This window comes from Choloepus didactylus, chromosome 9 (assembly GCF_015220235.1).
Source record: "Choloepus didactylus isolate mChoDid1 chromosome 9, mChoDid1.pri, whole genome shotgun sequence".
Classification (NCBI taxonomy): domain Eukaryota; kingdom Metazoa; phylum Chordata; class Mammalia; order Pilosa; family Megalonychidae; genus Choloepus; species Choloepus didactylus.
In genome coordinates, this window is record NC_051315.1 from 48,324,818 (window position 1) to 48,351,616 (window position 26,799).

At 38.1% G+C, this 26,799-nt stretch overlaps 1 protein-coding gene across 2 annotated transcripts in view; it reads right to left on the bottom strand.

The window, feature by feature from the left end:
• The window catches only part of PLA2R1 (phospholipase A2 receptor 1), a 194,510-nt gene that overhangs the window by 137,944 nt on the left and 29,767 nt on the right, over positions 1–26,799 (bottom strand). For both annotated transcript variants that reach the window (XM_037849248.1, XM_037849247.1), the window contains exons 4-9: positions 16,546–16,719; positions 13,114–13,227; positions 12,480–12,623; positions 10,247–10,441; positions 8,251–8,408; positions 5,319–5,417 (exon numbers count right to left, since the gene is read on the bottom strand). In XM_037849248.1, the coding sequence (XP_037705176.1) occupies positions 5,319–5,417; positions 8,251–8,408; positions 10,247–10,441; positions 12,480–12,623; positions 13,114–13,227; positions 16,546–16,719 (884 nt within the window). The remainder of the gene's footprint in view (positions 1–5,318; positions 5,418–8,250; positions 8,409–10,246; positions 10,442–12,479; positions 12,624–13,113; positions 13,228–16,545; positions 16,720–26,799) is intronic.

The following is a 26,799-nucleotide window of genomic DNA, read 5'->3' on the forward strand; positions in this document are numbered from 1 at the left end:
AAGACTAATATCTTGCATATATAAAGAAATCCTACAACCCAACAACAATAGTACAGCCAGCCCAATTATAAAATGGGTAAAATATACAAAAAGATAGTTCTCTAAAGAGGAAATATAAATGGCCAAAAAACACATGAAAAAATGTTCAGCTTCACTAGTTATTACAGAGATGCAAATTAAGACCACAATGAGATACCATCTCACACCAATTAGGATGGCTGCCATTAAACAAACAGGAACTACAAATGCTGGAGAGGATGTGGAGAAATTGGAACTCTTATTCATTGTTGGTGGGACTGTATAATGGTACAGACACTCTGGAAGACAGTCTAGCAGTTCCTTAGAAAACTAGATATAGAGTTTCCCTTCAATGAAACAATTTCACTTCTCGGTATATACCTGGAAGATCTGAAAGCAGTGACATGAAAATATATCTGCATGCCAATGTTCATAGAAGCATTATTCACAATTGCCAACAAATGGAAACAACCCAAATGTCCCTCAACAGATAAGTAGATAAACAAAATGTGGTATATATACATGATGGATACAACACAGAAGTAAGAAGGGACGATGTTGTGAAACATATGACAACATAGATGTACCTTGAAGACATAATGCTGAATGAAATAAGCCAGGCACAAAAAGAGAGATATTGTATGTTAACACTAATGTGAACTCTGTGAAAAATGTAAAATAAATCGTTGATATTGTAGAATGTAGGGGAACTAGCAATAGACAGCAAATAGTGAAGGTAGAACAATAATCTAATAAAAACAGATAAGTTATGGAGGGTAATCTTAATGTTATAGGATGCTCATGAACGACTATGGTTTGTTAATTTTTGGGGGGGTATGGTAGGAACATGTTAGAAGCAATGTAGTTATTTTAGGTTAATTATTTTTCTTATTCCTTTGTTCAATTATCATTCGTTAATTTTCTTGGAGTATGGTAGGAAGCAATGTAGTTATTGTAGGTTACTTGCTTTTTCTTATTCCTTTGTTTTGGCTTTGTTTGAAATGTTGTTTTTTATTGTTTGTTTTTTAATTTTTTGATAAAGTTAAAAAATTAAAAATAAAATAAAAGGGAGTATAAGAGGATACTATGAACAACTGTATGCCAATAAACTAGTAACCTAGATTAAATGGACAAATTCTCAGTTAACCAAAACTGCCCACATAGACTCAAGAAGAAGTAGAAGATTTCAACAAACCAATTACTAGTAAAGACATTGAAGCAGTAGTCAAAAACCTCCCAATAGAAGGAGGGGCAAGATGGTGGCATAGAAATGTGTGGAATTTAGTTAGTCCTCTGGAGCAACTAATAAACTAATAAACAACCAGGAACAACTAGTAAATAATCTGGAACAACTGCTGGGGGACAACCGTGACTGTCCACACATCATACACCAACCTGGATTGGGTGTAATGGCTAAGATTACAGCATAAAATCTGTAAGTAAAAACTGCGGAACTGTGCTGGGAGCCCCCTCCCCCCATGGCAGGCTGAGCTACAAGACCTCATTGTGGGAGAAAGCAGTATTCCTGGAGAGAGCAAATATAGCTCAGCCTAGCTCCAACTGGGGTTTTAATTAACAAATGTGGACTGCTATATACAAGCTACAAACATAGACAAACTCCTAACAAGCAGCAAAGTACCCTGAGGTCACTCCCAGTGGAGAGGAGGAGGGGCTGATGGGAAAAAAAAATAATTAAAAAAAAGAAGGAAAAATACAGAGGCTTTAGAGATGACTGACCTTAAAGAGCCAGAAAATGCCTGTGCCCCAGGAATGGGAGCCTAGAAGATCAGATGCTATCTCTGATTGACAGGCGAAACTGGGGGCTCTGAAAGGGGGCTTTCTTTCCCTTTTTCTCTCTCTCAACCTGAGTGGCTCAGTGGAGAGAGCTTCAGCCATTTTCAGTTTGCAGCGCTCTGACCCAGACAGGGGTAGAGTTAACAGAGTCTGAGAGACAAAGGAGAAATTCAAATGCAAAAGGTAGCTCCCTAGGGGCTGTATCATCCCTAAGAGGAAGGAGGTGGGGCCCAGCTCTGGTGCCAGCCCTCCCTTCAGAATTCAGACCCCAGGGCCTGGGGGAAAGCAGCCAAATCAGAAACAACCTAAGCTGAGAACTAAAGGGTCTACACACCCTTACAACTATCAGGAGCAAGAGGCTGAAAGGCACCACCTGCTGGGCAGGTTAGAAAAAGCACAGCAGCTACAGGCCTCACAGGAAAGTCTGAAGTCTGTCAATATTCTAAGACACATCCTCAGGGATATCTGACACTGACTATACCCCCATTCTGAGACCTGAACCTGTTTTGGTCTGGGAAAATCTGATTGAGGTAACCAAGGAAACCAGATGCCTAGACAACAGAAAACTACGAATCACGCTAGTAAAAACGAAGATATGGCTCAGTCAAAGGAACAAACTTACACCTCAGTTGAGATACAGTTAAATACTGTTTCACTTTAATGAAAGAATCAATTAAAGATTTTCAAAGAAATATGCTAAATCAATTCAAAAACCAAGTTAATGAGTTCAGGGAAGATATGGCAAAAGAGATGAAGGATCTAAAGAAAACACTGGGTGGACATAAGGTAGAAAACGAAAGTTTGAAAAAACAACTGGCAGAATCTATGGAAATGAAAGGCACACACAAGACATGAGAGACACAGTGGAGACACACAAAAGCAGATCTCAAGAGGCAGAAGAAAACACTCAGGAACTGGAGAACAAGGTTCCTGAAATCCTACACACAAAAGAATAGATATGGAAAAGAATGGAAAAATATGAGCAAAGTTGCAGGGAACTGAATGACAACATGAAGTGCATGAATGTATATGGCATGGGTGTCCCAAAAGAAGAAGACAAGGGAAAAGGGGCAGAAGCAATAATAGAGGAAATAATCAATGAAAATTTCCCATCTCTTATGAAAGACATAAAATTACAGATCCAAGAAGTGCAGCATATCCCAAACAGAATAGATCTGAATAGACCTACACCAAGACACTTAATAATCATATTATCAAATGTCAAAGACAAAGAGAGAATCCTGAAAGCAGCAAGAGAAAAGAGATCCATCACATACAAAGGAAGCTTGATAAGACTATGCGCGGATGTCATGGAGGCAAGAAGGAAGTGGTGTGATATATTTAAGATACTGAAAGAGAAAAACTGCCAACCAAGAATCCTGTATCTGGCAAAACTGTCCTTCAAATATGAGGGAGAGCTCAAAATATTTTCTGACAAACAGACAATGAAAGAGTTTGTGAACAAGATACCTGCTCTACAGGAAATACTTAAGGGAGCACTACAGACAGATAGGAAAAAACAGGAGTGAGAAGTTTGGAACACAATTTTGGGTGATGTACATACACTGAACAAAGATGACTGTGAGTATGGTTGAAAGAGAAAGGTTAGGAGCACGTGGGACACCAGAAGAAAAGAAGAAAGATAAAGACTGGGACTGTATAACTCATTGAAACTTATGTGTTCAACAATTGTGATAAAAGGTACAAATATGTTTTTACAAGAGGGAGAACAAATGGATGTCAACATTGCAAAGTGTTGAAAACTGGATGGTATAGGGGAAAAATACAATCAATGCAAACTAGAGTGTATAGTTAACAGTAAAACTGTAATATGCTTCCATTAATTCTAACAAAGGCAATATACCAAAGCTACATGTCTATAAGAGGGGAATATAAGGGAGGGGTGCGGCGTTGCTGTTGTTGTATGACTACTCCACTCCATTCCACTCCATTTTTTCTTCTATCTTTTTTTATCCTAGATTCTGAGATGCTGAGCTGTTTGTGTGTAACCTGGTCAGTCCCTAGAGCTTCGGGTATCTGCAAGAGTTCAGCAGCTGTGAGTGTCAGCATTGCCTCATATTGGAGATATGAACGAAATGAACTTAGTTGAGACTGGGGAAGATCAGACTAAAGGTTAGAGGATGATATTAACTGTTTTAAAACTTCAGCTTCTGTGTGGGACCAAAGGAAGAGATGTTCATTTGGTACAAAATCTATATTTTCTGTAGCACATTATATAATTTAACTTGTATGGTCAGTTTACTCAAACACCATAATTACTTGGAACCTTGAATACGGAGTGTGATCTGGTTGGTTTGTAAGGTTAGCATGAAGCCCCGAAACAGCCTCAAGTAATTCAGGCAGAGAACAAAAAGTATTTGCAAGGCCCCCTTGAGGGACTGTGGGAAAATGTGGAAATATTAAACTTCTCTACCTGGGGAATTACTGATATTCTCACAAGCATTGGGGACTACTAGTTTAGTAGGCCAAGCCCTCAATCTTGGGGCTTGCCCTTATGAAAGTTTTTACTGCAAAGGAAAGGATAAGCCTACTTAAAATTGGTCTGAAAGTCATCCCCAGAGTACCTCTCTTGTTACTCAGACGTGGCCTCTCTCTAAGCCAACTCAGCAGGTAAACTCACTGCCCTTCCCCCTACAAGGGACACGACTCCCAGGGGTGTAAATCTCCCTGGCAACATGAGATGTAACTCCCAGGGATGAGCCTGGACCTGGCATCGTAGGATTGAGAAAGCCTCCTTGGGCCAAAAGGGGGAAGAGAAATTAAACAAAATAAAGTTTCAGTAGCTAAGAGATTTCAAATGGAGTAGAGAGTTTATTCTGGAGGTTATTCTTATGCATTATATAGATACCCATTTTTAGTTTTTAGATTATCAGAATAGCTAGAAGGAAATATCTGAAACTGCTGAACTGCAATCCAATATCCTTGATTCTTGAAGATGATCGTGTATCTATATAGCCTATACGGTGTGACCATGTGATTGTGAAAACCTTATGGCTCACACTCCCTTTACCCAGTGTATTGGCAAATTAGTAGAAAAATGGGAACAAAAAGTAAATGAATATTAGGGAAGGAAGAGGGGTTTGGGATGTTTTGGATGTTCTTTTTTACTTTTATTTTTATTCTTATTTTCATTTTTATTTTTTGGAGTAATAAAGATGTTCAAAAATGATTGTGGTGATGAATGCACAACTATATGATGATACTGTGAACAACTGTTGTGCTCTTTGGATGACTGTATGGTATGTGAATATATTTCAATAAAATTGCATTAACAAAAAGTAGCCCATACTCACAGAGAACAAAAGGAGGGAGGGAGGGTGGGAAGGAGAGAAGAAGGGTGGAATGCAGAAGGGAGAGAAAAGGAAGGGAGGAGTGAGGCAGGGAAGGAGAAAAAGGGAGAGAGATTCACTTTAAACTGATAGTGGGCAAATTATTCTAGGTATGAAAAGTCCCTATACATAAATTACAAAATTACAAACACTTACCTCTTGACAACCTGATTCATTGTCAGAAAGGACATGGCCTGTTTTTTTACAAACATAAAAAAGTGTTTCTTCGCAATGTTTAACTTTCCAGTGTCCCTCCTAAGGGAGAAAATATTACACGATCAATGAACTCGCTCCATTAGTGATGCTGATGGGCAATACCCATTATTATGAATAGCAATATGGTTAATAATAGATGTTTCAAGATGGGGTGGTGCCTCAGGACCCTGTGCTGCCGTGGGGAAGGGTGGATCCTCTCTCTAAGGGTGGCAACTCCTGCTCTCTCCAAGGCATGTAATTCTGGGTTGGATGAGCAGAAGTGGAGGAGCAAGTGATGTCTCCTGAGTGACTGCTGGGTGCCAGGTTTAATGTTGGGGGATTTTCATAAATTACCTCAACATTCCTGTGAGTTTGGCATTATTATTCCCATTTTAAAGATTACGTTTATCTTGCACAAGGCCAGCTGGTCAGTAAAATTTGGAGCAAGGATTTATACCAAAGTCAGCCTGCCTTTCCATTAAGTTGTTTTCAATTTTTCTCTTAAAATGATGGAATAGACTAATGGTCCTAAACCTTTAGTGGGATCAGAGTCTCCTGAGGGGTTACTAAAACATGGACAACTGTTTCTCATTCAGTAGGTCTGGTGGGACCGGAGATCTTGTGTTTCTAACATGTTTTCAGGTGACACAGATGCAGCTGCTCCCCTGCCCACCAAGTGAGAATGCCTCTTCCTCTCTTCACCACTTGTAAATGTTAAATCGAATGCTGTGCTGCTCACATTGATAAACTAGATACTGGGGAAATACCTGGAAGTGCCACAAATCACCCTAGACAACATTTTCATAGCTGAAGTCCATGTTCAATGCCCAGCATCCTCCTTCATCACTAATTCTCCAAAGCCCCACCCTATTTCCTCTTCATTTGACAGGCAGAGACCATCACATCTCCTAGTTCTCCGGTCCTTCATTAGTAATGATACACAGTAACTGCTAATAGAGTAAAAGTTTATCCTCCCAAAAGACTTTTTATTTTACCACAAATCAGAACCTTAGGCTAAAACCACACAACTCAGATTCCAAGCGGTATCTCATCCAGGATTTTAGGGGAATACAGAGCTCTCCCATTACCTTCAGAAATATACTATGTAGGGAGCAGACACCTTCATCTATCCTTCCCCATGGAGTCTCCCAGCAAACCATTCAGTCTCTAGGATAGTCCCAGGCATACTGTAGTTGCTTAATAACTCTTGGATGGATGGATGAATGAATAAATGAAGTAGTTTCCTAGGCTCTCATATTCAAATCTATGTATCTACCATGATTAGTTAACTGGTTAATTATAATAATTATACTCACATTAAGTGCTACTTCATGAAAATAAACAGTAAATTTTGAGTATCTACTTTTTAAAGAGCTATGAGCTGCCAAAAAGGGCCCACAAAATATCATACTTAGAGCAGTATTCTCCTGACACATTCAGTAATATTAATGGCTTTCCTCGCTCTCTCAAAAAGAATCTCCCTGTCCTAATGTTGGCTCCTGTTCTGTAAACATGCTAAGTGAAACACCCACATCTGCCAGATAAAAGGGGAGGATGTCAATGGGAAATTAAGGTCATCTTTATTATATCAAAACCAATAAAGCATGAGAGAGCATAGGATAAACTGCGGTAGATTTCAGCAGGGGCAGACCCAACAGCGACACCCAGAGTGTTCATTAGGGGTCATCAACTGTCTCTTTTCAAACATGACTCTGAGACATGCCTTAAAAGATAAAATAAGGAAGCGTGCCATAAAAGAAACTGCTTAGAAACTTTTGATGTTTGGTTGGCACAACTTCTTTGTCAAGCTACTTAAGTAACATTTACTAAACTGCTCCTCAGGGGAACGTGACACGGTATCCTGGTGGTTAGAAAGAGTGAGGACGCCTGCCAAGGACCTAGACCTGCCTAACCTCCGTGAAGGCGTCATGGTTCAGCAGCTGTTTGATCAAAGAGGTTAAATCTGCTTTAAACATACAATAAACGCTTCACATGGTTTGGGATTAAACTAATTCTGTGTAATCAGATGTCTTCTATAAATGAGAGCCTGGGACAAAGGGATAATTATGATGTGAAGGTTACTGAGACTGTCACATTCTTGTGAGGAGAACAGCAAGATTTCCCACTGATTTTCAAAGAGGTTGAACTGTTGAAATCCTTTTATGTCATTAAGGCAAGGTTGCTTAAGAACCATCATTCTCCAGAGGAATCTCCCAAACCTCATTTCTCCCTCGTCTTCTCCACGGTGGTCAGTAGCACCACCACCCACCCAGTTCCTCAGGCCGAAAACCTCACCCCCAACATTTCATTTAGCAAAACAGCCTGTCCCTGAAAGGATCTCTGAAAATGCCCAGCTTCTCTGTTTCCATTTTATCCCTCTCCTGTCCCTTCTCTATATAGCAGCCACAGTTACTTTTTATGGTATAAAGCAGATCATGCTGTCTGTCTCCTTAATAATGGTTCTGAGGCAAAAGTCTATGAGCCCGGTGCTTTTGCATTCTTCACGCCCCGGCTCCTAGCACCTCCTCGTTATTCATACACTGGTCTCCTTTTCGGTTCTCAAACATGGCAAGCTGTGACCATCCTCTGGGCCTTTGCACTCGGTGCCCGTCTTCCCAGAATGCTCTTCTCCCTACTCCTCAAGAGGCTAGATCCCTCCCTTTCTTTAAGTCCCAGCTTAAATGCCACCTCTTTGAAGAGGCCTTCCCTAACCGACCTGTCAAAAGTAGTGGCCCCATCCTAACTCTCCCGCCATCATGTCAACTATTTCCTCAGAGCAGTCTTCACAGCTCTGATTACCATGATCTTTCTGTGTGTTCCTGTTTGCTGCCTAGCTCAGGGGCCCTCCATACAAACCCAGAAGAGTGAGCATTGAGTACATGCATAAACTTACAGATTGTTCTGCTGAGACACAGAGCTGGCTTCTATTTGGAAAAACTTGGGGCTCAAGTGTGTGCCAATTAGTAAAGGTAACTGAGGAGCCATCCGACCATTCAAAGGAAACTGGAATTTTACTGCTGCTCAAACCAATCCATGTTTCTGATGCATTTTCTGTAAGAGATAAATGTAAATTACTGACAGGAATCCTATTACCTGCAAACAAGATAATGCACAGGAACTATTACCAACATAGACCACTGTGAATGTGATTTCTTTATTTCTTCATGTGGAAGTCTCAGTTTGAAATACCTGTTTAAACTTTTTTCCCTGATAATATTCTGATCTGTGCAATACATACAGGCCCTGTGAGTAAGGCAGAGTATGAGCCAAAACCAGTCCAAAGACAAAGCTGAAGGAAGTCAGAATCCTGAGACTCTAATTAAATTCCTGCTAACACAGACCTAAAAAGTCAGGTTTTACTTCTGCCTAGAGAGGAGAAATAGGAAGGTCTATTGAACTAGGAAAAACACTTTCTTCTTTAAACACTAATGACAGTCTAGCTTTAAGATATATTTTTTTCTTGTCTTTCTTTTTTTCTTGCCATTGAAAAAAAAGCAGAAGCTCAGTGAGGCATTCATACGGGAGCAATGGGGTCGCTGGAAAAATAAATAAAGCATAAAAGCCTATGTAAGGTTAAAAAGACCCTGAGAGAGAGCTGCTGAGAGAGAAGTTAAAGCCTCCTGTTAATACAGAGGATGTCAGGGGATTATTTTTTTTTACTCAGTTTTATTGAGATATATTCACATACCGTACAATCATCCATGGTGTACAATCAACTGTTCACAGCACCATCATATAGTTATGCATTCATCACCTCAATCTATTTTTGAACATTTTCCTTACACCAGAAAGAATCAGAATAAGAAAAAAAATAAAAATAAAAAAGAATACCCAAATCATCCCCCCCAACCCACCCTATTTTTCATTTAGTTTTTGTCCCCATTTTTCTATTCATCCATCCATACACTGGATAAAGGGAGTGCGATGCACAAGGTTTTCAAAATCACATTGTCACCCCTTGTAATCTACATTGTTATACAATCATCTTCAAGAGTCAAGGCTACTGGGCTGGAGTTTGGTAGTTTCAGGTATTTACTTCTAGCTATTCCAATACATTAAAACCTAAGACATGTTATCTATATAGTGCATAAGAATGTCCACCAGAGTGACCTCTCGACTCCATCTGAAATCTCTCAGCCACTGAAGCTTTATTTCGTTTCATTTCGCATCCCCCTTTTGGTCAAGAAGCGTCATGGGATTATTTTAATCCCAAATGCAAAAGATGAGGAGAAATTCAGAGAAGGATTTTTGTTTTCACTCCAAACTAAAACTTAACATTGGAAAGGTATCAGAGTATAGAGATTTTTTTCACTTTTAAAAATTTGCTCTAAATCACTGAGTTCAATGTTTTCCAGCATAATTCTGTGTCAAATATATAACACAAGTAAGAGCAGGTCTGCTCTGATGAAGTAAAGTTTGGTGGAGGTCTAGGAGCTTGGAACTCCCAAACACTACAGGCAGCTTGCAAACCACTGCACCAAAGAAGTTATCCATTTTCACTAGTTACAGTTATTTAATCCAATTATTTGTCCAAGGAATTTCCTTTATTGCTTGGGTAACCACAGTACATTACTGCTATCTAGTGGCCATGACACTAAATTATAGGTTCAGGATTTTTATTAAACATATCAAAAAATGACCTTTACCCCCTTTTAAAAATTTAAAGCCATCTAATATATCTGGATTATGTGAAGATGTTACAAGGTCTCCAAACATGTATTTCATAAAAATTCAATGCATTTTCACTCATGGATATTATTTTAGAAACTTCAGGTATATATGCTATAAATAAGCACTTTTAAATAGCTTAAATTTCTTTTCAACTGCAATAATAAAAAGTTACTACATTATATTTCATACTTATTAAAACAAAAGCAGTTGGCACTCACCGTCTCCAAGGAGGGATATAAGAAACTCCACCTCCGCTAACGAAGCTACATCTATTAATGCACTGTTATCAGACTGGCAAGAACGCACAGCCTCACTCCAGGTCTTTCTTTCTCTCTGAAGTCTGTAGCAATTACGATTATAGGGATTCCAGCCAGGCTCACATTGGGTAGCATAGTATTTCCAAACATCGTTTTCTTTTCAAACCAATAAAACAATGTCATTTTTTCACAATAATTTTAACATTATTTGTTACCCTTAATAATACATTGCTACCAATTTGTGATTACTTTAAACATTTTAAACACAGAAACATACAACAGTGACATATAAATAAATCACAGAATCTTAAATCTTCAGAGTTGAGAAGGATCTAATCTAATCTCAACACTTCATTTTATAGATGGAATATCTAAGATCCAAAGGGGTAGAAAGACTTGCCAAAGGTCATACAATCAAAGCAAAACATCAAGACTATGTACAAAATTTAACAAAGTTGTCCATTTTTGAAAATTTTTTAAACTGACCATGGAGAATAATGGCACACAATTTAAGTGATATTCCAAGGATTTGATATACAGTATGCAAATGGAGTAGATATTTATGCTCAGCTGAAAAGAGCCTGAAATTGTGACACTTTCTCTGAAGCAGAGATGACAATTAGGTTTCACCCCGAGGGTTATTCTGAGTGCCTGGTAGTGTCACTCCTGGTTGGGAGAGCTGGAGCCATAAAGGGATTTAGAGGAACATAGAGCCAGGGTGCTTTGGACATTGTAGGGAAAGGTGTGGTGTGCATGACAAGTTTTGTTTCTCCATGTCCAGGAGCTTGTCTCCAAACTGGTAGTAGGATTTTTCCTTATTTTACCAAAGCACAACTGAGTGCTTTCCTTAGGCAATTAGATATAATTTCACTGCTATTTGGGACTCAAGACAGATTCTTCAAAAATTGCTTCTAGGACTCTGATAGCAATTAGATCACATTTAGATATCATCTCCTCCAGTGATTTTTCAACCTAGAAATAAAAAATAGTCATGGAACTCTTCTTAAAAAATGGAATCTTAAACTTCCTTCTAAACGTAAGGTAAAAAGATAAAAGAGGGACCGCTCTGAAGCAAAGGCAAGAAACCACGGACCTTGGGAACACAGTTTGAAAACACTGAACTAGATCATCAAAAGAATTTGTTGAACTTGAAGCGACAGAAAATAATCCAAATAAGCTTAGTTTAGCTAAATCCATTTCTGGTCAGAAGACCAGAAGACTAATTGAGGTTAGACCTCAATTAGTAGATCAGAAGAATAAATAAAACAAAGGAAATAAAACAAAAGGAAAGAAGGATGGCAGGAAGGAGTGCAGGAGGCGATAAGGAAAAAAAAAATGAGGAAGCAAAAAATGGAAAAACAAGGAGGATGAAAGGATATAGGGAGGGAGAGAAAAGGATAACAGTCTAGCAATTTCAGCAAAACTTTGAAATAACGAAATAATCTCTATATATAAAAAAAATAAGATGCTTCCCTGCCCCTCCCCCCAAGTTCTACAATACCCCTAGGTTTAGCTATTAAAAGGAAAATGGAAGGTAAAACCTAATTGTACAGGACAATATTTAAAAATGATAATTTACCTTATTATTTTAAATTTCAAATTGTTCTTAATTACATTTATAATGATTCTTTAACAAATGGTTTTGTTTTTAACCTCAACTTTCTGAGTTAAGGAATTAATTCCCACAGGAACTAAAAAGAAGTAATAGATCTTAAAAAAAAAGAAAGAATTCCACTTCAGGTACTAGATTATAATTAGGCATTAATTAAGTCTTAAAAACACCTAAAAGTTTTGTATGTTATGCAGGGTGGAGGGTGGTATGGTGCGGATGTTGCTAATAAGAGATAAAGAATGTGGTAAAAATCAATGAATTTTATAAAAATATTTTCTGATTTATTTAATTTCTGTATCTTGTTTTCCTAAAGCAGAATGACTAAGAATGCAAATTTTTAAAAATGTTTATATGTTCAGGTTATTTTGTTTTAGTTTTTAGTAAAAACCTAATTGCATTAGTCGAATTCATGGTAACTATAGAATAACAGATAACACCTAGTTACACATTTTTATTCATATAAATATAAACCAGGCTTAGGTAAGTTCAAATTATGAATTACTGGCAAAAAAAAAAAAAGAGGAACTTGAATATAATGAAAGGACAATTAAGCAATGACCAAGAACAACTTAAAGCACTTACCAACTACTTCAGGATCACTGTGGTTTAAATATTTTTTACATATATAAGGCAAGGCGGTCTCACAATCCTGACTCTTCCAAGTATTTGGCATAGCTGAGTTAAATGTTCCACAGTGATATTCAACAAATGGCTCAAAACTGATGTCTGAAAATGCAACGTTAGAAGCAAATGCACTTGGTTTAATGTATACTGAAATGTAGTTTTAGTATCAAAGGGACAGCACTTTTTAGGCAAATATAGTAAATCCTAGAAGACCTTATATTATACGTGTGGTATTGCAGTTAAAGTCCAGGCATGATAATGAAATGATTTCCCAAACATCACAAAAGAGCCTATTTTAATGTTTTAAGTAGAGAAATATTTTCGCAATTTTCTGCTATTTTTAAAACAGCTGACTGGACTCTTGGCTCTGACCCCAATCCTTCTGCAACCTTGCTTAAATAGTTTACTATCTTGGCCTCCATGTCTACCTTCTTGTCCGGAAAAACTTGCTTTACAGGAATTCAGTCAGGCTTAGAAAGTGTTTATAAGCCAGTTTTAAAATAACATGTCATATGCACACAGGGGAAATGCAGCTGTTTAAGGCTGTGGGCTGATGCCACAAGCTGAAGGTTAAATAAGATGCTCCAGGTACCTGGTTCCCAATTCAGGTAGTTGAGTGGCGTTCCATCTGACCACTGCCAGCCAGCATTTTCATCCAGCTGATTCAGACCTATCCACACTTCCACTGCTTCCCTGCTTAAGTGCTCTGAAATGAAGAGAATTAAGGAGGTGTTTTGTTTTGTTTTGTTTTAAAGATTCAATGGCATACTTCTTTCTTGTTTTCCTATTCCTGGAATACAGAGTCACAAATTAACCCCAGACAATGACAGGAAAGAGTTTAGGTATTGCCAAGTCACACCCCGCTTTGTTTCAGAGTAACAAAGCAAGCCTCCACCTTCTCGAGCAGCACAGCAGTTTCCCAAAGGCTCACTGAAAGCAGTTCTTCAGCTGTGAAGCGCTTAATCCAAGCAGCCAGAAACGTTGGCTTTCAATGACTGCCAGTCTATGAGAATGAATGGTTACAAGTTTGAGGCCAGCTTATTATGTGACCTCATGCACTTAGAGGTTGTAGAGGGTGGAGGAGGAAGTACTGAGGGGCACTCCCAGAAAGTGTCTCCCTCTCCTCCTTCTCTCTCCATGCACACCTCATGGTCTCAGCTTGCAGGCTTGGATCCCGTGTACCTTGAAACCTCCTCAGGGCCTGAGCTAAGATTAGCAAGAAACGCTGTTCTGTCTGTATAATGGGGATATGTCTGTGTAAATATTATTTTCTGCACTTTTCAAAAATTTTTGAAAATTTTCATAGCTAAAAACTTTAAAATATTAAAGAAGCTTTTCTTTAGGGGAAGGAAGAAGAAAGCAGGTGACGTGTTGGTGAAAGGAGGCAAGTCTTCAAGTCTAAGGAGCTACACTAAAGCAGAGCAGGGGTGGGGCTGCCTGGTGTGAGACTGAGCAGGCGTCTGGCCAAGAGGAGCAGCGTAACCCCAGCGCACAGGGCACCCAGAGGGGTGGCTAGCAGGATGGGAAATGAAGGCTGTAGCCTCCTCTGTGACGGGACATTTCAATACACTGTAGAAACCTGGAAGAGCCACTTAAGGAAAGACAAAGAGTTCTTTATAATTTTGAGATGCCAGGAAAACTAAACAGAAAGGTGGGCGTCACCTTTCAAGTTTCTGTAGCATTAACATGGAGTCTCATCCTAATGTCCATTTGATTACTTTTGACAGCATCATATGATTACATCATTTAACAGGTATCATGGTGAGGACAGAAGGTAGACTTCAAGATAGACTGACAAGACAGGGATAAATTTCCATATTTAATATCAGAGTAAAGTCCAGGTTTATTTTTAAATAATCCAATTAAAATATTCAAATATTAATTATTCTTATCTTAGAATTATTCTGAATATCCAATGCAATTGCTTTAACAATACACATAAAAATATCATTGTGTAATTTGTAATCTGTGCTTAAAGGTCAAAAATAGTCTATTTAGCTTTACAATTAAAGGGTGCCTGATTCTTATGTTAGTCCACGATATTGTAATAACAAACTCAGACCTAAATTATTTTGGGTATTTCTTGGCATTTATGACAGCTTAGATAATTCCTTATATCATAGTTAATGTTCCCCAGTCATCTTTTTATCAGAGTAAAATTTAAAATTTAAGGTGGAATAAAGAGCTATTAGCAAGAAACAATATACTATTCTCTTTGTAAAAAATAACTTTATCAGAATAGGCTTCTGTCTTTATGAACAGACTTCTGTTTCCCTAAACAATCCCTAAAGCCTGTAATTAAATTTTTAATGGAGATCCTTAAATCAAAGTTAGTATCTTAGTTTTATTAATCATTATGAAAATCTGATGCGTAAGTCCAAATCAGCTTATTAGAAATCATGGCAGTTAAAACAGATAAAGCTTGTGATTCATAGTGGTATGCATACACAAATTATATAAAAGCTATTACAGGCCAATAATGATTTTGGAAATTGGTGTTTTCTTGCAACAAGACTTGCTCAAATCCATCCAGTGATAATTCCCCACTTTTGCACAGCTGTGGGGAAAGGGGCACACATGCCCTGCTCATGTGCATGTCACAATCCTTCTGGAAGGTACTCACAATTTTTAAAAGCCTTAAAATGTGCTTCCACATGTGGATTCCAAATGCGAATCCACTTCTACAAACTTAAAAGAAATAATAATAATAAAGGTATGTGAAGAAATAGTTTATAACAGTAAAAAATAAAAAGACTGATGAAATAAATTTTAAAACCTATCTAATAGTATAGATTAGATAAATAAATTACTGCCAACCTACAAAGCTATGTAACCATTACAATGATGAAGCAGATCTATATTTATAAACCTGGGCAGATGTTCATTACATGTGGCTAAGAGAAATAAACAAACCGTGTGCATAGCTGTTGTCAAGTAGCTGACATGTGTCAGGTATATTTCTAAGATTTTAACTGCATTATAACATGTAATGCACACCACTAAGAGGTATGATTATATCCATATGGTAGAGGGGGAAATAGAGGCAGAGAGAGGTTAAGTCATGGTCTTGGGTAACTGCTAGTAAGTGGTAGAGGTAGGCTTGGAACCCGGGCAAGGTAGCTCTGTGGCCCCTGCTCCTGGCCACTGTACAACAGCAACCTCATGTTTTTATTCAATAGTATTTGTTTTAGGTACTATATAGACACATCTCCATTTACAAGTTTGCCCAGAAAACATGGTTATCTCTGAGTTGCAGAATTATGGGAGATTTTTCTCTCTGTGTACCTGAGTTTTAAAAATTATTCTAGAATAAACATGTACTTGTGCAATAAAATTTGAAAAAACATGGGTGTCAGCAACTTTTAATAGAAGTGACTAATTTTGTGACACTTTCAAGTGTTTCCAAATATTTTTAAAAAGCTGTATGTTCACACCAACACGCTTAATCTCTAAAGGAATAGGAAGAATAGCATTTAGTTGATAGGTAAAACACAAACCAAGCTCATTACCCAGCTTTTTTGACATATTATTGTCATGTACTATTAGTTAATTTGTCTGTTTTTGCTTTTCCAACTAAATTTTAAGTGTTTTGGCATGCACCAGAAGGCCCACTATGTACCTCACAAAGTGAATGATAGACAAGATTTTGTTTAATGCATGTATTAATAAACTAGTTAATTATTTGTGAATGGAGAGTGAATGGCTAAGATCTCTAGAAGAGCAAGAACTTGTACTTAAGTTCAAGTTCAAGTTTCTGATCTGCTTGCTAGACTTGTAAATTCTCTTGGGTCCCTTGCTTTTGCTTCAATTTCCCTTTTCCAAGGAGGGAAAAATAAGGAGGATATGACTGGTTGCCAAATGAAATGCCTCATAATTATGGGTATGACTTTGGACCACTCTTGGAAAAGAAAAATATTTTTAAGGAATTTATTTCCAGAATACCTTTTCACACACATGGACATAATTATTAACAACAGTTATTTTTTATTGTATTAAAATCAATGTGGATCATTCACCTACTTACTCCTTATAAAATTTTCTTCAGTCTCATCCTCAATACTTAGTAAAGCACGTCCTTGCATCTGGCACGAAGAATGTGCTTCATTCCAAGAAAGAAATGAAAGCAGGTTGAACTGGTAGCAAATGTGTGAATTCTGGTCCTTCTCCCAGACAGCATCACAACCTACCTCTGCAGAGTCTGGAGACAAAATCCATTAAACACATTCACTACAATCTTATTTTATCTATACAAGAATTTATTTCTAAGATGAATTTGAATGGAATCATCCGAACTTGCAACTCTAATTTCAATGCTTATCTATGCTTGATTATGATGAAGTCTGTATTGCTCTCCCATCAACTTATGGTTAAATTCTCAAGGTTTACCTAAGAAAAACCAAGAAATTATCAGTAAAGAAGCTCTGGTCCTATCCAGGTAAATAATAGAGACCAACCTTTTAAGAGAAGGAAATAGAACTGAAGTATTTGTGAAAATAACATCCGAGTTCTTTAGAAAGCAGTCATTTAGAACTTTACACAGAGAGTTGTGTGAATTTAAATGTTTATTTGAGATATGACTAGTTGCAAATGTTTTGAAAGGCTTTTTGTTTTTAAACTACCAAAGCGTTAGATGGAATAGTAGGGATACAAAAGAAATATGAGTCTCCAATTAACACAAATTTCAAATAAACATTGTAAGCAGAAACACTGACACTGAGTTTAAGAAAGGAAATTCCTCCAGCCAACAGGAAGAGAAAGAAAATCCACTTGTAAGATATTGACCAAGGATTTCACAATATGCTTAAGAGTAGATTTATAAAATATTAAATGTGGATCTGATATTTGAAGTTTATTGAAATAACAGAAGATGAAGACACAGTTTGGGTGCTTTTGCTAAAATTTAAAATAAAAATCCAAGTTGAGCTAAGTAGCCACAATAATAACTTGAAACCAAACTTATCCAAAGAATTTCAAAATGTAGAATATGTGAAGCATACTATAGTATAAGTGTAACTGATGGATAGGCAATCTGCTAAAATTTAGAACAATTTTTCCCAAAGTGTGGTCCATGGAATATTAACATCTTCAAGATGCTTCTCAAGAAAATTTGGGGCATATGGCATACTATAGCCCCCTCTGGGAAAGTCACAGTATACATTAGCATATTAAGGACTCTGAGAAGTCCACAGTAAAGAAACATGCTTAATTTTAATTCAGTATATTTCAAACTTACTGACAATGAAATATTCTTTGTTTTTTTTCCCTCATAAAACTCACTCATGTGGTACCCGTGGAAAACGTGGAAAGTTTGTTTTCATGTCTGGTTGAAACATGCTTTCCCCAGAACTAAATTAGTTAACCAGAAAAGTTGTTAAACGTATGTTGTCTATAGAGCTTACGACTGACACATGCATTTATAGAAGGATTCCAGATTGAAGGCAGCAGAAGACAAGGCTATCACCAAGTAAAACTGTGAAAAAAAGAAAGAGAAAGGAAGGGAAAAGAGAGAAGAGAATTTTCAATTAGCATCTTGCTGAATGCTAATTCACCAGCTAATGCTTGTGGCTGAACTTTCCCCATTAAGATTCAGTCCTCAGGGATTGTCTTCCTGTTAAAATGCTACCACCCTGAGATGGGCAAGGCACTAAGCATTATCTGACATTAGTTCAGTCATGTTTATCCAGGATGACAGCTGAGATCATGAAGGGGGAGCATTTACAATTTTAGTAAGTCTAAGATCCATTTAGACAGCTTTTAAAAAATGCAGATTCCTGGTTCTCAGTCTCAGATTCAGAATCAGTAGGTCTGGGGTGGGACTCAGGAACACACATTTTAAACATACTCCTGATTCTAATATAGATGGTCCAGAGCACACAGTGGAAAACACTATATTAAAGGAAAACATCCAAAGCACTTTGCAGAGAGGACAGGTCTGAGTACCTCTCCGCCACAAGAAGATATTAGGATGTCAGAAGGAAAGTCTGGGGAGAGGGAGGTCAATCCTGGAACAGGGTACCTGCCTCTCATCTCCTGCCATGGGGAACATTTGACAGTAAGTCCTAATTACAAGCCTCCAGGCTACAGCTAAATACATGATAGAAAAAGGTTTGGAGAACACTTCAATTGACCTAATTCCCACTTTTGCCAAGAGCTGGTCCCACCTTTTCAACAAAACATAGATCAAGCTATGTAAATACAGTCTTTTGAAGTAACCTGCCTGAATTCTATGTATTAGAACAGTTAAACTTAAGGTGAGAAGTTTGTAGGTGATCCTGTGTATGCCACAAATTGCATAGCCAGCTTATGCTAGATTTCCCTTGGTTTTGAATTATCTGTGCCAAAGGGAACCTCCAGTCAAATGTTTGCAAGAGTACCCATATTCTCCTAACAAGTAAGTTCATTTGTTCTTGACTAAAATATAAGAATTTATACTTCTGCAAAGGCTCACACAATGTCCCCTCTCTGCTCCTCTAGACAGGCTGTGTCACTCCACAGATCTTATTTGAAGGATACATGGGAAGAGATGGAATGAAAATGCCACTCCAGGCCAGGGCACTGTACTGAACCCCTGAAGACTGAAGGACTTATTTCCCCAGCTGCCAACAGACATTTCTCAGCTGTCAACCTTCTTCAAGGATTTCCATGGCAGAGGTGTCCCTTTGCCCAATGCCACTCTCCTCTCCCAAGAAAGGACTGTGACTGATCAAGGCAGGGGTATAAAGCCCAGCTCTCACACCCTAACTAGGAGCAACTCTGAAACACCATCAGTTGGGGAATTCCACATAGCATTGGTCTAGAGATCAAGAGCCCAGATCACAGCTCGGCTTCTCCCTCTGGGAAATCCTGCTCCCTTCCTCTCCTTTCCACATGTATTGATCCTGCAAGCTTATCTCTGCCTTGGAGACTGCTTCCTGGGAAACCACCTGGCATAGGCATCCATCCTGGCTTGGGGTATGACAGCTTATTCATTTGTTTTTCCATAAATAATCCCTCTTTCCAAGCCACTAACAATACAAACTTAAAGGCTAGTGTCTCAGGTATGTTTAATTATTCTTGAAAAATTCTAATCTACATACTAGGATGATATTGATATATTTCTTTGCATCTTTAATGTCTTTATATTATCTTTTCTCTCACTAAAGTCAGAGCTCCTTGAAGGAAGCAACTGTATCATATATATTGTTGAATCTCCTATTATTTGATGAAAGAGTACCAAAATCTTTGGTGTGATGTTATAAATAGGTGATTTGTTTCCTCCCAAACTACACTTCTCTCTTAATGAACTGAGATGTGTTCACAACAACAGTGATTCTGTGATGGATTATGACTGGGATCTAGCCATCCCTTTTTCTCTATTGATATGGCTTGGTTTTTCTTCCCTAAGGAGACAGCTTTGAAGTATTCTTAGGTGTACTATTTCTTTCTACTTTTTAATATTAGCAAATTACTTTTTAATGAATTCTTATACTATCTATCAGAGCTGCTATTGAACTCCAAGTTGCAAAGTCACTATTTTTCTCTCTATTTGGTCTTTCATATACTCAGCAAATAGTCATTGAATATCCGTTCTTTGCAAAGCACTGTGCTAGTACATCTCATGTAAAAGGGCTACCCCACCAAGTCAGGAACTCCCCTTCTCCCTCTCCTCACAATCTGTCCTTTACCAGATCCTGCTGAGTCTACCCCTAAAACAGATCTTCAATCCATCCACTTTTCTCCAGCTCTTTTACTATCATCTAATCCAGGACCCCACTATTCCTGGCTCAGGCTATTGCTGTAGCCCTTTTACAGACACTAGGATGGCCCTCTTGCTCCCTTCCAAGCCATTCTCCATGCAGGGCCAGAGTGATCTTAAAAAAAAAAAACAAAAAAACTTTAAATCATTATTACTCCTGTTTAACATCCGTTTATGGCGTTCTTTTACTTTTAGAATTAGACAAATCCTTCAAAGGGCCTGCAAACCCCCAAATTATCTAGCTCCTGCAAGATACAGCCCTTGCCTACCTTCCCTGAGTCTCCTATTCCCCTCTCTCTTACTCACTTGTCCTAGAGAGCAATAACCTCCTCCCCTCCTCAAAGCCTTCAGACACCTGGCCAACGGCATACGGAGGAGCCAGGCAGTGGGAGCCGTCAACCTGGACAGGTGGGAGTATTACATAACTGACATTGTCTAGAATTGTCAGTGCATGGTGACAAAAAGCAGATTGACTTTTACTTGTTGCTGTTTTTTTTTTAGCCCTATTCAAACAAAATACCCCCTTTACCACCTGCACCTGGCACTGTCCACTCCCACCACCTCTCCTGCCCTTGCCTCCCTGGTATACCACTGCACCAGGCACCTCTATATGGATATCTCATCCCCCACTTGATAACGTCTGCTCATCCCTTGGAGCTGAGTTTAAATATAACTTCCTCAAGAAAGCCTTTCCTGACTCCCAAATCTAAATTCAGTTCCTTGCTTTTTTTTTTTAATAGCACCTGCCAAAAATTGTAATTATACATGGATGAACCTTGAAAACATTAGGCTCAGTGAAATAAGCAAGGCACATAAGGACAAATATTGTATGAAGTCACTTATATGAAATATCTAGAATGAGCAAATTTGCAAAGACAGAAGTAGATTAGAGGTTACGATGGGTTAGCAGGAGCGGGAAAGAGGGAGTTTTTGCTTGGTGGATATAGAGTGTTTGTAAAATAAAAAAAAAAAAAAAAATGAAATAGAAGAAATGTTACCCAGGAAAGCATGGCATCTAAAATAAAAGAGATTAAATAAAGAAGTTAAAAGGAAACAGATATTTATGATTCCTTATTATTAAAATATTCGAAAAGTCTCCTACTATAAATGGTGAATAAAGGAAGGAATGAGTAAAATGGCCAAAGAAGCTTAGCCAAGCTAAAGAAAGGAGAAGGATGAGAAAGAGGAGAAGGAGAGGAAGAAGAAGGCAGAGGAGGAAGAGAAGATTTTTACTACTTCAGAAGAGAATTTATGAATCTTGTGTTTACACTAATGAATATCTGAATTAACTCAAAAATTAATATTTCCTTCTTTGTATGAACATATGACACTTGTGTATATATTTGAGTATGTGTATGAATGGCCATGTAATGGTAAGGATTAGAAGATGATGCCTCTGCTATTGATTGCCATAAGGATAGTCATACCACACACGTATTACTAAAATATTTTGCCACAGAGTATACATGGAATTGTGTTTTGCCTTTGGAACTGTGACTAAAGCCAATATTTACATAGGTGGGGGTTCCCTAACTGGTTTCCCTGGGTCCCGTCTCTCCCCCTCTTACCCATCCCTCCATATTGTGTTTGAATTTCAAAACGCATATTTGATCAAAGACCTCTGTTACCTGATAACCTATAATGATTTTACCATTATTCTTAAGCATGATATTTGTAAGAAAGTTTGTTTTTTGTTGATGTATTGATGAGCACCTTCTCTTTTAGTATTTCTATTTCTTAGTGACTGGGAGGAGAATGGTGACAGGGAAGTTGGAAGAAGAAAACAGATTACAGATATTACAGAAAACAGATTACAGATTACAGATATGAGCCGTTGCCTGGTTTAGAGACCTACAGCCCTCACTCTCCACTGTGCAGAGATTCAGTCAGCAGGAAGGATTTGATTGGGGCTCATGCACAGCTGAGCCAGGTTATAGCTTGTGGGGAAAATGGGTCTCCTGGTGAACAAGGCACCAAGATTGGATGCAGGTGATAAACGTCTTTGCAAGCTCAGCAGTGGCCTTGCCTCTGACCCAAATTCCTGGTTATTGCTGCTATGTCTTTCACTCAACACAATAAGCACTAAGATCCAATTGTTTCTTCCTCTGCAACCCCACCCTCACCTTTCAGTCTAGGGACAGGTTATTGGAACACAGCCTGTAGTCTCAATAAGCATGTCCAGACTATTAAGACACATTGAAGGGACCTGGGGCAAGGCAGCCCTTCTACAGGTAAATTAATAGCCAACACTAACTTCTTCAGAGAGGTGCCTAAACTAAGTATGCCATCATTGTTGTTAGCTCTTTTAAAAATCCACTGAAATAAGACGTTTTACTTGGTGCTTTTGAAGGTATTTAGAGTGGGGGGGAGACAGCTCCCTGGGGGACATGGCTTCCCTGAGATGGGGGTGTGGGGCCCAGCTCAAGTAGTGGCCCTCCTTCGGAGAACTCAGACCCCTGGGGGTGGAAAACAGAAACCAGCTTGAGTCAGCCACGTCCTTGGCAGGGACAGGGCGGAGGTGGGGGGGTAGGGGGGTGGTTCTGTGGAGAATTAAAGGCAACTGTGGTACCTCTTTACACTGGTGGGGAGCTGCCAGCTGACGGGCACCACCTGCTAGACAGGGTAGGAAACCTGCAGAGTCTAGAGGCTTCACAGGAGGGTCTGGCAACCTGCAGGGTCTCATTCTCAGGGAAACTTCATACTGTCTTCCTGAGACCTGGGCCTCTCCAGACTGGGAAAATCTGATTGGGGTCAATCATATCTGGGGAGATCCTCTCACAAAACTGTTACGTAGAGGCAGGGCAAGAACCAGAAAAACAAGAGGTGAAAAATTCTGATCAAGTAAACAGAAACTAGGTTAGAGGTCTAGAATAAGTTGAGCTGCACACCAAAGAACAGATAGAGAACAGTGCCAACAAACAAGAAAACTCTAGGTAAAAGAGTGAAAACGAGCTCCAGAAAAAACTAAAAAGAAAATCAGATGCCTAGACAGCTAAAGATAATGAGCCATACTGGGAAAGACAAAGGTGTGGACCAGCCAAAGGAACAAACTAACACCCCCAACTGAGATACAGGAATTGAAACAACTAATTAAAGATGTTCAAACAAATCTCCTAAATCAAATCAACAAGCTGAAGGAAAGTGTGGCAAAAGAGATGAAGGATATAAAGAAGATACTGGATGATCATAAAGAAGAATTCATAAGCATGAAAAAATAAATAGGAAAACTTATGGGAATGAAAGGCACAACAGGAGAGGTGAAGGACACAATGGAGACATCCAACAGTGGATTTGAAGAGGGGGAAGAAAGGATCAGTGAACTGGAGGGCAGACCATTTGAAATCATACACACAATGGAACAGATAGGAAAAATAATGGAAAAATAAGAGCAGGATCTTAGGGAGCTGGATGACAGCATGAAAAGCATGAATCTACATGATATGGGTATCCCAGAAGGAGAAAAGAAGGGAAAAGGGGTAGAAAGTATAATAGAAAAAATAATCACTGAAGATTTCCCAACTCTTATAAAAGACATAAAATTACAGATTCAAGAAGTGTGGCATACCCCAAACAGAATAGATCCCAATGGACCTACTCCAAGATGCTTACTGATCAGATTGTCCAATGTCAAAGACAAAGAGAGAATTCTGAAAGCAGCAGGAGAAGGGCAATACATCACATGCAAGGGGAACTCAATAGGACTATGTGCAGATTTCTCCGCAGAAATCATGGAGGTGAGAAGGCAGTGGTATGATATATTTAAGATACTGAAAGGGAAAAACTGCCAACCAAGAGTTCTATATCTGACAAGGCTGTCCTTCAAAAATGAGGGAGAGATTAGAGTACTTTCAGACAAACAGACACTGAGAGAGTTTGTGGATAAGAGACCTGCACTAAAGGAAATACTAGTGGTAGTGCTGCAAGCTGATGGGAATGGACAGGAGAGAGAGGTTTAGAGAGGAGTGTAGAAATGAAGACTGTCAGAAAGAGTGAAAGGAGAGAGAGAAAAAAATAAGATATGACATGTAAAATCCAAAAGACAAAATGGTAGAAGAAAGCAATGTTCTTACAGTAATAACACTAAATGTTAATCGATTAAACTCCCAATAAAAAGACACAGACTGGCAGAATGGGTTAAAAAACAGGACCCACTGATACGCTGCCTAAAAGAAACTCATTTTAGACACAAGGACAAAAATAGGCTGAAAGTGAAAGGTTGGAAAAAGACATTTCATGCAAACAACAACTAGAAAAAAAGTGGGAGTAGCTATATAAATTGGACAAATTAGACTTCAAAAGTAAAACAATTAAAAGAGACAAAGGACACTATATATTAATAAAAGAGTCAATTCATCAAGAAAACATAAGAATCATAAATATTTATGTACCAAGCCAGAGTGTCCCAAAATACATGAGGCAAACACTGACAACACTGAAGGGAGAAGTAGATACCTCTACAATCATAGTTGGAGACTTCGCTACACAGCTCTCATCAATGCATAGAAATCTAGACAGAGGATCAATAAGGAAACAGAGATATTGAATTGCATGATAAATGAACTAGACTTGACAGATATTTATAGAATACTACACCCCACAACAGCATGATACATATTTTTATCAAGTGCTCATGGACCATTCTCTAGGATAGACCATACGTTGGCACACAAAGTAAGTCTCAATAAATTTAAAAATATTGATGTTATAAAAAACACTTTCTCAGATCATAATGGAATGAAGTTGGAAATCAATAACAGGAAGAAGGTCAGAAAATTCACAAATACATGGAGGCTAAACAACACACTCTCAGGCAACCAGTGGGTAAAGGAAGAAATTACAAGAGAAATTAGTAAATACCTTGAGGCAAATGACAATGAAAACACAACATATCAAAACTTATGGATGCAGCAAAGGTGGTGCTGAGAGGGAAATTTATTGCCCTAAATGCCTATATTAAAAGAGAAGAGACAGCAATAATTGAGGAATTAACTGTTCACCTGGAAGAACTAGAGAAAGAACAGCAAACTAACCCCAAAGCAAACAGGAGGAAAGAAATGACAAAGATTTGAGCAGAAATAAATGAAATTGAGAACAGGAAAACAGTAGAGAGAATCAACAAAACCAGAAGTTGGTTCTTAGCTAGGCAAACAAACAAACAAACAAAAAAGGCAGATGCAAATAAATACAATCAGAAATGAGAAAGGGGACATAATTACTAACCCTGCAGAAATAAAGGAAATAATAGGAAGATACTATGAGCAACTATATGCTAATAAACTAGACAACTTAGATGAAATGAACAACATCCTAGAAAAGCATGAACAACCAACATCGACTCAAGAAGAAATAGATGAACTCAACAAATCAATCACAAGTAAAGAGATTGTGTTGGTCATCAAAAATCTCCCAAAAAAGAAAATCCTAGGACCAGATGGATTCACATGTGAATTCTACCAAACATTCAAGAAAGAATTAATACCAATCCTGATGAAACGCTTCAAAAAAATCAAAGGGGAGGGAAAGCTACATAATTCATTCTATAAAGCCAACATCACCCTAATACCAAAGTCAAACAAAGATACTACAAAAAAAGAAAATGATGGACCAATTTCTTTAATGAATATATATGCAAAAATCCTCACCAAAATACTTGCAAATCAAATCCAGCAGCACATTAAAAGAATTATACACCATGACTAGGTGGGATTTATTCCAGGTATACAAGGTGGATTCAACATAAGATAATCAATTAATGTAATACACCACATCAATAAATCAAAGTGGAAGAACCACATGATCATCTCAATCAATGCAGAAAAGGCACTTGATAAAATTCAACATCCTTCCTTGATGAAAACACTTTAAAGGATAGGAATAGAAGGGAACTTTCTCAAAATGATAAAGACAATATATGCAAAACCCACAGCTAACATCATATTCAATGGGGAAAGACTGAAAGCTTTCTCTCTAAGATCAGGAAGAAGACAGGGATGCCCATTGTCACCATTGTTACTGTTATTGTTATTGTGCTGGAAGTTCTAGCTAGAGCAATTAGGCAAGGAAAAGAAAAGGCATCCAAATTGGAGAGGAAGAAGTAAAACTTTCACTGTTTGCAGATGACATGATCCCATATGTAGAAAATCCAGAAAAAAATCTACAGCAAATCTATTAGAGCTAATCAAGGAATACAGCAAAGTGGTAGGCTACAAGATCAACATGCAAATATCACTAGTGCTTCTATACACGAGTAATGAGCGACAGGAGGAAGAAATCAAGAAAATTCCATTTACAGTAGCAACCAAAAGAATCAAGTATTTAGGAATAAATTTAACGAAGGCCACAAAAGTCCTATACAGAGAAAACTGCAAGAAACTGCTAAAAGAAATCAAACAGGACCTAAAAAAAAAAAACAAAAAACTGGAAGAACACATGGTATTCATGGATTGGAAGACTAAATATAGTTAAGATGTCAATTATACCTAAACTGATTTATAGATTCAACTCAATACCAAGTAAAATCCCAACAGCTTACTTTGCAGTAAT